The sequence below is a fragment of the Apium graveolens genome, chromosome 5 (assembly GCF_009905375.1).
Source record: "Apium graveolens cultivar Ventura chromosome 5, ASM990537v1, whole genome shotgun sequence".
NCBI classification, from domain to species: domain Eukaryota; kingdom Viridiplantae; phylum Streptophyta; class Magnoliopsida; order Apiales; family Apiaceae; genus Apium; species Apium graveolens.
Window position 1 is genome coordinate 14,989,341 of NC_133651.1, and position 12,332 is coordinate 15,001,672.

Genomic DNA, 12,332 nt, shown 5'->3' on the forward strand with positions numbered 1-12,332 from the left:
TTGAATATACTTGATCTTTGTTACATACTTGTATTGAAATCGATTTGATTGTATAAACACTATATTCAACCCCCTTTTATAGTGTTGTGTGACCTAACAAAACCCAAGCAATATTGGGTAGTTTCTTCTTGGTAACTTTTTCAGGAGAAGTAGAATAAGTAATTTTAGAAGAAACAAAATTCAGTGATTGTTGTGCATGTTTTCCTTCTGATGTAGACTCATTTCTTGATTCTTTAAAATCTACTCTCAGTTTATGGCAACTCTTCATTACCTTCATGTTGCAAGGAATGCAGTCAAACTTGTCACATAATGAATATGGATCATTAGAATTAGCTTCATTGTATTTGCAAGCTCCTTCAGCTGGCTTGTTAACAACCTTTTTACAAAGGTGAGTTAGATGTTTTGAAGAGCCACATTTTTCACACTTCTTTCTAGGAGCATTTGCAATATAAGCAAAATTATTGCTTTTGTTTATCCCTATTTTTCCATTTCCATTTCTCTTTTTCTTTTTTGCATCTACAACTTTGGGTTCTTGAACATGAGTCTTGGGACTGTGACTGTTCATGAGCTTTTCTTCAGTTTTTGAAGTCTGAACTGATTCTTCAGTTTTCTTTTCTTTATCTACATCAACAATTTCTTGCTTGATTATCAATTCTTCTTCACTGAAGTTGACTACACATGCTTTGAATGTAGGTGCATTAACCTCTTTCAAAAAGGTTGGAGCATTCTCAGTCTTCTTGGCTTTCTCTTTGTCACCTACAGTCATCTTTTTGTCACTCATGTCTTCATAGTCGAGGCCAATAATAATGTTTGCACATGGCTTATTCTTCTCATGATACTGTTGAACCAGTTCAGATGCATTTCTGAAAGATTTCATCTTTACTTCATTCTTTTCTAGTTTCTCCCTTAACACTGCTTCAATTTTATTTGCACACTTGAGCTTGTTCTTGAGATAGGCATTTTCTTGTTTTAAAGCTTCAAGTTCAACCATCAACAATTCAGTTTCTTGCTTCTCACTTTCAAGCTTCTTATTTATCTTTGTTAATCTGCTAACTTCTTCATTAGGAGCAACCATGCTCGTGTGAATGTGAAACATTTTTGTGCTCATCTTTTCAACAGTTTCCTTGTATTGATTTACATTTAAATCAATAGTGGTAAAAATTGGTGTTTATCCTTTTGATGAGGATGATTCACCTTGCTCCAAGGCCATTAGAGCATAGTTTTCAATTTCCTAATCTTCATCATTATCTGAATCAATCCAACTCTTTCCCTCTGCAATGTAAGCTTTGCTCTGTTGCTTTTTCAGAAGAGCTTCATACTTTACTTCCAGTTCAAGATAAGCTTTGTCTTTCTTTGCCTTTTTGGGTTTCCTGCATTCTGTAGCAAAGTGGCCTAGTTCATCACAATTGAAGCACCTTATATTAGATCTGTCAATAGATCCAGTTTTGTAACCACTCTTGTTGTCAGAATTGTACTTCCCTTTTTCTTTCCAGCTGTTGTCTTTGTTGAAGAATTGTCCTTTATTCCTGAAGTACCTTGGCTTCTTTACTCCAATGTTAGAGAATTTTCTAGCTAGATAAGCCATAGACTGATCTAACTCATCTAGTTCTTCAAGAGTGTAAAATTCATTCTTTTCCAACTCTAAGATGACTTGCTCCTGTGAATCATTTATTCTCTGCTCACTTGATAAGGCATTTAAAGTTTGGTATCTTAGTTCATTATTGAATGAATGGCTTTCATTAACAATTAAAGCACTTGAGCCATCCACCATATGTCCTTGACCAGACTTCAGCGACTGCCTTTGAATCATCTCTAGTTCATATGTTTTAAGAATCCCATACAGAACTTTCAGAGTTATTCTGCTCAAGTCTCTTCCTTCCCTGATTGCTGAGATCTTTTGTTCCAAATGGTCAGGTCGAGTAAGCAAGAACTTTAGATTGACTTCTTCAGCTTCATAGTATTTGTCATGAAACTGCAAGTCATTTATCAGCTTGTTGAATTTTTCAAACACATCAGTAATGCTTTCCTTAGGATTAGCCATGAAACCCTCATATTGTGAAATCAATATCCTTCTTTGATTTGATCTAACCTCCTCAGTTCCTTCACACAGTATCTCAATCTTTTCTCATATCTGCTTGGCAGTATCACAGTTGATAATATTGTTGTACATCACATTGTCAAGTGACTCAATCAATATCATTTACAAGCTGCTATCCAGGGAAACTTTCTCCTTTTCAGGATCTGTATACTCAGCAGGATCTTTTGGAGCATAATGAGCTGGTATGACAATGTCTCCATCTGTAGATTCCTCAACTATTATCATAGGAATGAAGGGTCCATTCTTGAGGATCTGAATGTAGAATGGATTTGCCATCCTGATAAACAACATTATTTTCTTTTTCCAAAAAGTGTAGTTAGTTTTGTCAAAGGTAGGAATTTTGATGCTACTGATTTTCTGTGTATTCATTCTTCCAAGATCTTGAATATGTTTTTTTCAGAGTTTGCTCTGATACCGCTTGTTAGGTAATGAATCACACACATAGGGGGGGGGTGAATGTGTTTTTCTGATTTTAGGCTTTTCTTGAAAGATAACGGTTGAACAAAGTAAATTAAATCTTGTATAAAAAAATGTTCATGCAGAAATTAAACTTGCACAAAATAAAGTACACAGATCTTCAAAACTCACTTAAATTTTGTATTAAAAATTAAGATGCTTTGCTACAAAATTTCTAAGCTCTTCGAAGTTAAAGAGCTCTCGAGAGTGTTACAAGAATTTTGATCTAAATTGTTACTTCTAACTAGAGGACCAGTGTTAACTTTATAGCCCAGTTAAATGTTGGTTTATACAGTGGATAATAAACATGCTATTAGTTTTTCTAAACTGTCACTTGTCATTTCTATTTATAGAAAATCAAATCTTCCATTTATGGCTTAGCATATCTTTACAATCCCGTGTTTACTTTAATCTTCCTCTGTCAGTTAATTTTTGCCATTGATCTTGCACACTCTTCAAGCTGCTTTTTGTAGACTTGTCAATCAAGCTGTTGGATTATTTGTTGATTGTTTATTTTGGATATTAAACTGATCTGCAATTCTGTACTTTGAGACTGTACTTCGATATCTCCAGTTTGATTCATTTGAACACTTGATATCTCGATAAGTACAAAGGCTTATCGAGATATCTAGTACTCCATAATGAGTTTGGCTTGTAGAGGTCTTCAGCTCATCGAGATCTCTAGTCTTCATAACTTCACTTGACTTGTAGATATCTCTGAGTTCTCGAATGGATATAAACTTGTCGATAACTCTGAGTTCTCTAGTGAAGGAATGACTTGTCGCTATATTTTTGAGTTCTCGAGTAGCTTTCCTGACTTCTCTACTCCCGGTGGATGTTGCTTATCCGTTGAGTAGATATTGCTCATCCGTCGAGTAGATGTATAACTTATCCGTCGAGTAGATGTTATTCATCCATCGAGTGGATATATAGCTCATCCGTCGAGTAGATATTGCTTATCCGTCGGTACTCTCTGGAGTTTGAATGACTTCTCGATAAGTCATTCTGTAGTTCTCGAATGACTTCTCTATAACATTAAATCTGTGACTTGTAGATATCTTGACTTAAATTTTTTTTCTCCAAACAAATTTATTCAACTCCAAGTTTCTTCAAAATTCTTCTAAGGCATGATCTTCTTGATCTTCTTCCAGATAGAATCCTTAGGCTTGATACTGTTTTAGGAAAAAGACTTCAGTCTGCTCCTTTGCATTTTTACAGACTTTAAGTGTTATAAGTATAGAATACAAATTTAGATAAAAATACAATTTACTTAGGGTTGACAAGTTATTTTAGTGTTGTTAAAGTAACCGACTTTTTATCATAAAATACCTAGAGTAATAAAAAAATCAAACCCTATCATTTTTGTAACGTGTGTAAAATCAATTATTTTGACCATATTTACTCGGGATAATATTATCAAATTTCTGTCCCAACAATTACTCTATGCCTTAGCATATTTCTTATTAACATGTTGTCCCTATATGTTTTCTAAAATTTAATAACAACGGTCCAAAAGAAAATCTAATAACGATGAATAATCTACGATATCAAATATTTAATAATATATTAAAATTGAAAATTGTACATAACATTTTTTCACCTCTCTCAAAGTGCATTTTCACATATGTGAAATGTGAATTCATGTTTCATTCATATTTTTGACTAAGATTTTCAAACCAATTTTTATTTAATTTTTGAAAAGTTACTCTTTCTTTCCTAAATAAACAATTAAATTTCTGACACATTATAGAAAATAAATAATTGTTAACAACCTTATATTAAAATCTAATTTTTATTCTAAATTATAATTGAAAATTTTATTGATTTTGAAAAATCAAAAGATTATTATTTGAGCAACATTTCGACCATCAACTAATTTACTCCTAAAAAACACTACATATACTAGACTATAAACTGAAAATGCTCCAAACGACGTCGTCTCAGAAGAGTGTAAGATCTCCAGAAAACCCTAAACCCACGCATCAGTTTCACTTAACAAGTAACAACTTCCCTTACCCCTCTTTCTATTCCTCTCAGAACGCATCTCCTCCCCCTTCTAAATCCATCTTCAAATCGCCGATCTACACTCGTGTTTTAACTCCAAGGTAATCTCTCTCTCTCTCTCTCTCTCTCTCTCTCTCTCTTACACACATATAATTTGTGCTTAAAATAATTATTCGTTTTTTACGTGCAATACATACATGTTTTTACTAATTTCTTTATTGGTATACGTTTAAAATGTGATATATGATGAAATTACAATTCCGCAGTACTAAAAATGTCTCTTCGAGTTCTTAACCCTAATGCGGAAGTGCTTAACAAATCCGCGGCGCTTCACATGAATATTAACGCGGCTAAGGGTTTACAGGATGTTCTTAAGAGTAATCTCGGTCCGAAAGGTACCATTAAAATGTAAGATCCTGTTTCGCTTTTACTAGTTATTTAGTTTATTTACGTAATTACATTGCTACGTTTGTCATATTATTTGTTAATTTATATCTGATTATTTGTTAATTTGTTAAATATCAGGCTTGTTGGTGGATCTGGTGATATTAAGCTCACCAAGGACGGCAACACGCTACTCAAAGAGATGGTTAGTTTGCTCTAATTTGTGGACTCATAATATTTAGTTTTTGGATTTTGTGATGTTTTACTGCTAGTAAGTTAATATTTTATTGATTTATTAAAATATATTTATTGTACCTATAGCAGTTGGTCTTTATACAGCGTCTTTCAATGTAGCCTTGACAAGATATTACCGTTTTCAGCTCCGGTCTTGCAATTTTCCGAAGAGATATTTGTTTTTTTATAAATGCTGATATCCTAGAATAGTTCAATGTATTTCTTTATGTAATTTTACTGCAAATATACATATATAAAAATGGGAGATGTGAAGATTCATGAAGCACAATACAGTATGAATAGTTCCTGTTTAGCTAGAAACAGCGTAAACCTAATTATGTCATGCTTAAATGTCAGTATCATTTCCCTGTGTTTGGACTTCTTTATCATTTCAATTTTGAGCTACCTGTTTTTGGTATAATGCTGATAGATACTATGTTTACTGCTATAGCAAATTCAAAACCCAACTGCAATTATGATCGCAAGAACTGCTGTTGCTCAAGATGATATCAGCGGGGATGGTACTACATCAACTGTAATCTTTATTGGCGAGCTAATGAAGCAGTCTGAACGCTACATAGATGAAGGTCTTTACTTGTTCTATTTTCTTTCTAATGTTGCTTGCACACTACCAGTTACCAGAACTGAATATAATTTTGCAATCTGTTATACAGACTAAAATTGGTTAAACTATCTCTTTTCATCCAAAGCAACAGAAGACAGAAGCTATTCAAATATGTAAATCGGAAATATCCCCCCCATCCGAGATTTAACACCGTACTGTAGTTGTGGATCTATTATTTCTAAGCGCCTTGATAAAAAAATGGATTGCGTCTTTAGTAATTATTATCATGGTAGCATGCTACAAACTAGCGTCACCAGTAACTGGTAACTGTAAGTTACCCTCTCTCCTAAAACCTCAAGGTGTCAGGAGGCGGCTTAATTGAATCATATATTGTATTCAACAGTCACCTACTTAATTTTTTAAATCTTCAGATTAAAGTGCTATACAGTAACACTTAAAAATGCTGCAATTATTAGGAAGACATCAGGCAATTGCTATTATATCCCAATGGGACTGCCTAAGTAATACAATCCAGTGATAGAATGCTGTACTTGTGTCATAAATATTTTTACATAGTTTAAATGGTCATTTGAACAGTTTTGTTTTAAAACATCAGACGAGGCATTTCAGTTCATGTCATGCTTCTTGTCTGTTTGTTCGTCCTATCATTTGAATATTCCCTTCTCAACAATCCTGTTGTGACCTTTTACATATAGCATACTTAATAAATGAAACATATTTTTACTTTTGAGTATTTATCCACCTTACCGTCTCTGCCTGTCTTCTTTTCAGCTGCACTCATCTTCTAACTTAGTTGGTCTCTAACTTACCGGTTGTAATTGTTTCACTTTTTATGTTTAAACATGCCAAATTTCTCTAGATCCTTGGACATTCTTACGTCTCTATTATTAACACGAGAATAGAATCAATATATAAATGAGTGTAAAATCTCTTCTTTTCATCCTATGCAGGAATGCATCCACGACTTTTGGTTGATGGTTTTGAAATTGCAAAGAAAGCAACACTGCAATTTCTTGAGAAATTTAAGACTCCAGTAGTAATGGGCAATGAACCTGATAGAGAAATATTGAAGATGGTAGCCAGAACAACATTGAGAACAAAGGTTTCTTTGTTATTCTGTTCTAATTTGCATATCACATTGTGCATGTTTTTCAATGTGAAATCTAAAGTTCAGTCTTTACTGTTGTTTGCAGCTGTATGAAGCATTGGCAGACCAACTGACAGATATTGTTGTAAATGCGGTTAGTAATTTAAAATTTGATAATATATGCCTTAAAGTTTAAAGTAAACAGATGTGTATCTTTAGATCTTCTCCATTTCACAGCTAGTATATCTAATTGCACTTAATGAACTAGAGTTCTCAAAGTGCAAATTTTTGTGACCTTCGTTTGACAGGTGCTATGCATTCGCAAGCCTGAAGAAGCTGTTGATCTATTTATGGTTGAGATTATGCACATGAGACACAAGTTTGATGTCGACACTCGACTAGTATGTAACTATTGTCATTCTCTGTAATTTAGATCTCTCTCCCTCCCCCCCCTCTGATTTAGATTACTAAAAGTTATCCGAGTTCACTTAAAGTATTTACATACTTTTAAAATGCTATGGTTCTACAATGGTTATACGTGAGTAGCAATCTTAAGTTATATGTAATTAAAACACCAAACACGCGATTTATGGACTAACTATTTTTTTCCTCTTCCACTATATTGCCCATACTGAATGGGAAGACGGCCCTTCTATAAGAAAAACCATTTGTCTTTTTTACATGGTTAATAATGTGTTGGTATATTAAATTTTAAATGATTATCATTTATTGCACTGAGAGATGTGTTGGGGGGTGGGGGGTGGGGTGGCAACGCTTTACAATTAAAACACTCCAGTACAAAAAGACTTGGTATACTTCAGAAAAAAAGTAAAATTATTTTATGCCCTTTGACATAGTAGTTAGCCTGGCATATAACTATTTAAACTTTTTCTTATCTGAAATCGACCTTTAGTGATCCTATATATATGTATATCAGATTACTGATTAATGATAAATATTTGAAACATGCTCGATCGCAAAACTTAACTAGTAGATTCGAAGTCACAGATTTATTTTCTTGCTATAAAAATAATACCCTGAAAAGCATATAGACTAGCATTGCTTAGCCTTTATTAAAGTAATAAATTGTTGAAGCTTAAGAAATCACATAGAATTTATAATGATGTTTGTCTAATAGAAAAGCAGAATTTACTGGCTTCATTAGACCTTCAACAATTGCTTGATAGAGTAAGCACTTGGCACTTTTTAGAACATATTGACATTTTACGTATCCTGTGGCACTTTTTAATGTACATGACGATACATGTCTAATTGTGTACAACATCAGCAGTTATGAAATACGTTTGAGTTAGAGTCAAAATTTTATGAAGGTATTAGCTTGCCCGGATTTTGCGAGTGAGACTCAGTTATTAATTATGTTGTGTAAGTATTAGTTTGTGGTTGACGTTGTGTATGATTAAGAATCACCATGTTAATATATCTTGACTATTGTGCATTGTAGGTTGAGGGGCTTGTCCTTGACCATGGTTCAAGACATCCAGACATGAAGAGACGTGCAGAGAATTGTTATATGTTGACCTGCAATGTATCACTAGAGTATGAGAAAAGGTAATTTTAGACCAAGTTCCCCCTCCCCTCTAAAATGTGGAGTACTTTAAAACAGCGTTGTTTCTGAAATTTTGCTATTAAACTTAATTTCTTTAACTCCAAAACAATCTCTCTGAATAGTCACAACTTTTTTCACAGGTGCTTGAAAGCTTTATATTTTTTTTGGGATAAATAGAAAGCATCTTTTGGTTTTCACTAATCCGAATATCTGCTTCTTGTCTTCTTCTGAATGCCGACCATTTTTAAAGATAAAAAAGGTTTATGAGGCTGAAAATATGGTTGATCGACCTCTGTAGTTGAAGTTGTATAGCCAGTATTGTAGTTGTAGTGATCCCCCCTCCCAACTAAGTTAGTTAGAAGAAATATTGTTTCCTTTTGAGTTCATATTTTGGGGAAAGATCAAAAAAATCTGTGCAGTCCCATTTTGAAAGATTTTAATGCTGTGGTAGATGCATTTGCGTCTTCATGTTTACAGTCTCAGAGAATATTGTTGTGCGCAGTTATGATTACTTTTTTAACTTATTGAAGCTGAACTATTTTCTTCCAGTGAAATAAATGCAGGATTTTTCTACTCAAATGCAGAACAAAGAGAAGCAATGGTTGCAGCAGAAAGACGTTCTGTTGATGAGAGAGTCAAGAAAATTATTGAACTAAAGAATAAGGTACTGAATCAAGTAACTTGAAGTGCGTCTGGAAAAACAGGACTATTTGTTTCAATTTTTCAATATACTTGTTTGTAATTTCAGATTCTTAAGCTAAATGTATACCCTTTTTTTGTAGGTTTGCGTAGGTGGTGATAGCAATTTTGTTGTCATCAATCAAAAAGGAATTGATCCTCCTTCGTTGGATCTTCTCGCAAGGGCAGGGGTATGTCATATATAAAAATTAAAAGCTATCTTTAGTTACAGGGGATGGGGGTATAGTTGTGGACTGTTTACCTTTTGGACTAGATCATTAGGTTTGAGCTGTTTTTAAAAATTCCCAGTTTGATTGTTCTGGAAAAAACATTAGCATGTTATGGCCTATATGCCCTTTTTGTACTTCTTATCAAATTATCATCTATTACTTCTGTGCATCGAACTTACTTTTGAAAAATAAAGTCCTCCACAGAGCTTCTATAGTATTAAATTACAACAATAGATTACGACCACTTTTCTTTTTGCCATTGTTTTTTCTCAGTCAGAAAGTAAAGGCCCTTGAGTCTATCAAAAATAATTCATTGCTGATGTATGATGGCTTTAGTATCCTAGTATGAAATGCAAAATTTGCATAGTTGAACTTGTGATATATACTTAATCATATTTTCTCCATCAGAACAATGTGCTGTAGAACTCATAGCTTGATATTTTTACTCTCTGGGATTCATTTAGTATATTAATTTGCTTCAATGGACGGCTATATAAACTTATACGTCTTATTTTAATTAAATCTAGTTGTTCTATGAACAAATTAGGCGTTTCTTGTGTAGGTCACTGTATGTGATTGTTTGTCTTGGCCCCAGAACTAGAAAGTTTGGGTTTTATAGAATTGGGTCCCGGCCTGGTCTATATGACCTGTTTTCAGTGAAGGGCTGGGAAAAAACAGCCAAAGATATTATAGTACTCGATGTTAAGAAATTGGAAGAGAGCGATGCCATTTTATTTTAATTTGGACATGTCTTTAATTTCTCTCTGTCTATATGACAACTATTCTACTCTTAGATGCATGATCGAAGCTTAACAATAGTAAGATGCTGCAATTGATCTGGATTTCCAATCTGTTATATAATGTCTCTTAACTTGATGATATAATGTTCCCGTAGATTATTGCTCTTCGAAGAGCAAAGAGAAGGAATATGGAACGATTGATTTTGGCTTGTGGCGGGGATGCTGTTAATTCAGTTGATGACTTAACTCCAGACTGTCTTGGTTGGGCTGGACTAGTGTATGAGCATGTCCTTGGAGAAGAGAAGTACACTTTTGTTGAAAATGTGAAGAACCCTCACTCCTGTACTATTTTAATTAAAGGTATGGCAAAGTACTTTCTTACCTTCACAGTCTTCTGGAACCTGTTCTCACTTAGTAACAACTAATGAGCCTACTGCTTTTGTTGGTTAGTTAACTAATCCGTGTTGCCATTTTCGATGGTGTAGGCCCTAATGACCATACCATTGCCCAAATTAAGGATGCTGTTCGTGATGGACTTAGAGCTGTTAAAAACACTCTTGAGGATGAGTCAGTTGTACTAGTAAGCTGCCCTCTCTTAATAAGAACTGCTGTCACTGACTGGTCTTGCGTCTTCGGTTTTTTTTGTTGAATTATAAGATCTAGAACCATGAAATAACCTGCTTAAGTGAGCAGAAAATCTGATCAGGGGCAATTTGTATGCATTCACACATTATTGGCTTAATGGGTTGTAGTTTGGTGACTGAATCAGGCATTCTTATATATCATAGAAAACAGGACATTGGTTTGCAGTTTAACATAGTTTGTGCTTGATTCAGGGAGCAGGGGCTTTTGAAGTTGCAGCCAGACAGTACTTACTCAACGAAGTGAAGAAAACTGTTCAAGGGGTATTGAATCCCATCCATTTTATTCTTTATTATAAGATTGGAGAATCCTTGGCTAGTTTCTGAACATGCTATTTTATTTAACAGCGTGCACAACTTGGCGTTGAAGCTTTTGCTAATGCTCTCCTTGTGGTGCCCAAGACACTTGCTGAAAACTCTGGCCTTGACACCCAGGATGTCATCATTTCTCTCACGGTACTACTGATTCATATATACTTTGTTTGATTTTCTTTTCTTTAAATCAAATGTTTGATGTGACAATTATGACTTATTTATTATGTCTTCTTCATTAATTATTTGTAGGGGGAGCATGACAAGGGGAATGTTGTGGGACTGAACCAGCATACTGGCGAACCTATTGACCCACAGATGGAGGGAATTTTTGACAATTACTCAGTAAAACGACAAATAATCAACTCAGGGTAACTTGCATTAAACCCTTTAGCAATTTTCCTATCGTGGCATCTCTGCTATCAGATGTCATATGTTTTTCAGATGAGATCCGAGATTTCTTTTTAAGATTATTAAGTACATGACTAATGTTTTATATTTGTTCTTTTGTCTTTCAGCCCTGTTATCACATCTCAGCTGTTACTGGTGGATGAAGTAATTCGTGCAGGGCGAAACATGCGGAAGCCAACCTAATTGTTTTGTTCTCATTATTGTACTTCTTCCATGTGGATGTTTATTTTAAGCACTTTCTAGATGTAAACATGGATCCCCCTAATTTGTGAATGCTGATGATGTCAAATTTTGTTTGATTCCCCTTGTTTGGTACACTAGTTCTATTTTGGATGGTAATTTTGAGGATTAAGCCAGCATAATATATTCAATATTTTAATTCATTTTGACACAGGACACCAAGTTAATATTTTATGAAATCTTAATAATCTTATTTTTAACCTAAGTACTCTGTATATCTCTTTTCGAATTTTTCTTTTTATAAATAAAAGTTAAAATATTTAAAATTGTATTCATAAAGCAAAGATTTAATAAGGGTGATGACAAAAATACCTTTTTTTTAGAAAATGTAACAGGAATACCTGTTTTTGAAAGATATGGCCAAAAATACAATTATAATACGTATTTTAAAAATGGGTAAGGCTATTACGCATTTGACAAATGAGTATTATTTAAAAAAAACAAAAAAAAAGTAAAATCATGATACACATTACTGACATGCGTATCATGCTTTGTAAATGCATGATACGCATCTCACGAATGCGTATCCATAATTATTTTTTTTTAAATTTTTTTTTTAAATTTTTTTTTATACAAGTTACCCATTTCTAAAATGCGTATTAGTAATACCCAATTTTAAAATGCGTATTAGGTAGGTATTTTTGGCCAAACATTCCAAAAAATA

General features: G+C 33.7%; 1 protein-coding gene across 1 annotated transcript; it reads left to right on the forward strand.

Moving 5' to 3' along the window:
* Window positions 1–4,502: 4,502 nt before the first annotated feature.
* LOC141723485 (T-complex protein 1 subunit zeta 1) lies at window positions 4,503–11,811 on the forward strand. The gene is made up of 16 exons (XM_074525304.1): window positions 4,503–4,659; window positions 4,825–4,966; window positions 5,084–5,147; window positions 5,628–5,763; window positions 6,713–6,864; window positions 6,956–7,003; window positions 7,158–7,250; window positions 8,312–8,418; window positions 8,966–9,080; window positions 9,199–9,285; window positions 10,220–10,424; window positions 10,550–10,644; window positions 10,901–10,969; window positions 11,054–11,161; window positions 11,270–11,388; window positions 11,536–11,811. The coding sequence occupies exons 2-16, from the start codon at window positions 4,833–4,835 to the stop codon at window positions 11,609–11,611; spliced, it is 1,608 nt and encodes a 535-aa protein (XP_074381405.1). The 5' UTR covers window positions 4,503–4,659; window positions 4,825–4,832; the 3' UTR covers window positions 11,612–11,811.
* The last annotated feature ends 521 nt before the right edge of the window (window positions 11,812–12,332 follow it).

What these genes read in the sequence shown, in the direction of transcription:
- LOC141723485 (XM_074525304.1), top strand. Translation starts at nt 4,833, where the DNA reads ATGTCTCTTCGAGTTCTTAACCCTAATGCGGAAGTGCTTAACAAATCC. An exon ending in CCGAAAGGTACCATTAAAAT is followed by an intron (nt 4,967 to 5,083) that starts GTAAGATCCTGT and finishes GTTAAATATCAG; the next exon opens with GCTTGTTGGTGGATCTGGTG. An exon ending in GAACAACATTGAGAACAAAG is followed by an intron (nt 6,865 to 6,955) that starts GTTTCTTTGTTA and finishes TGTTGTTTGCAG; the next exon opens with CTGTATGAAGCATTGGCAGA.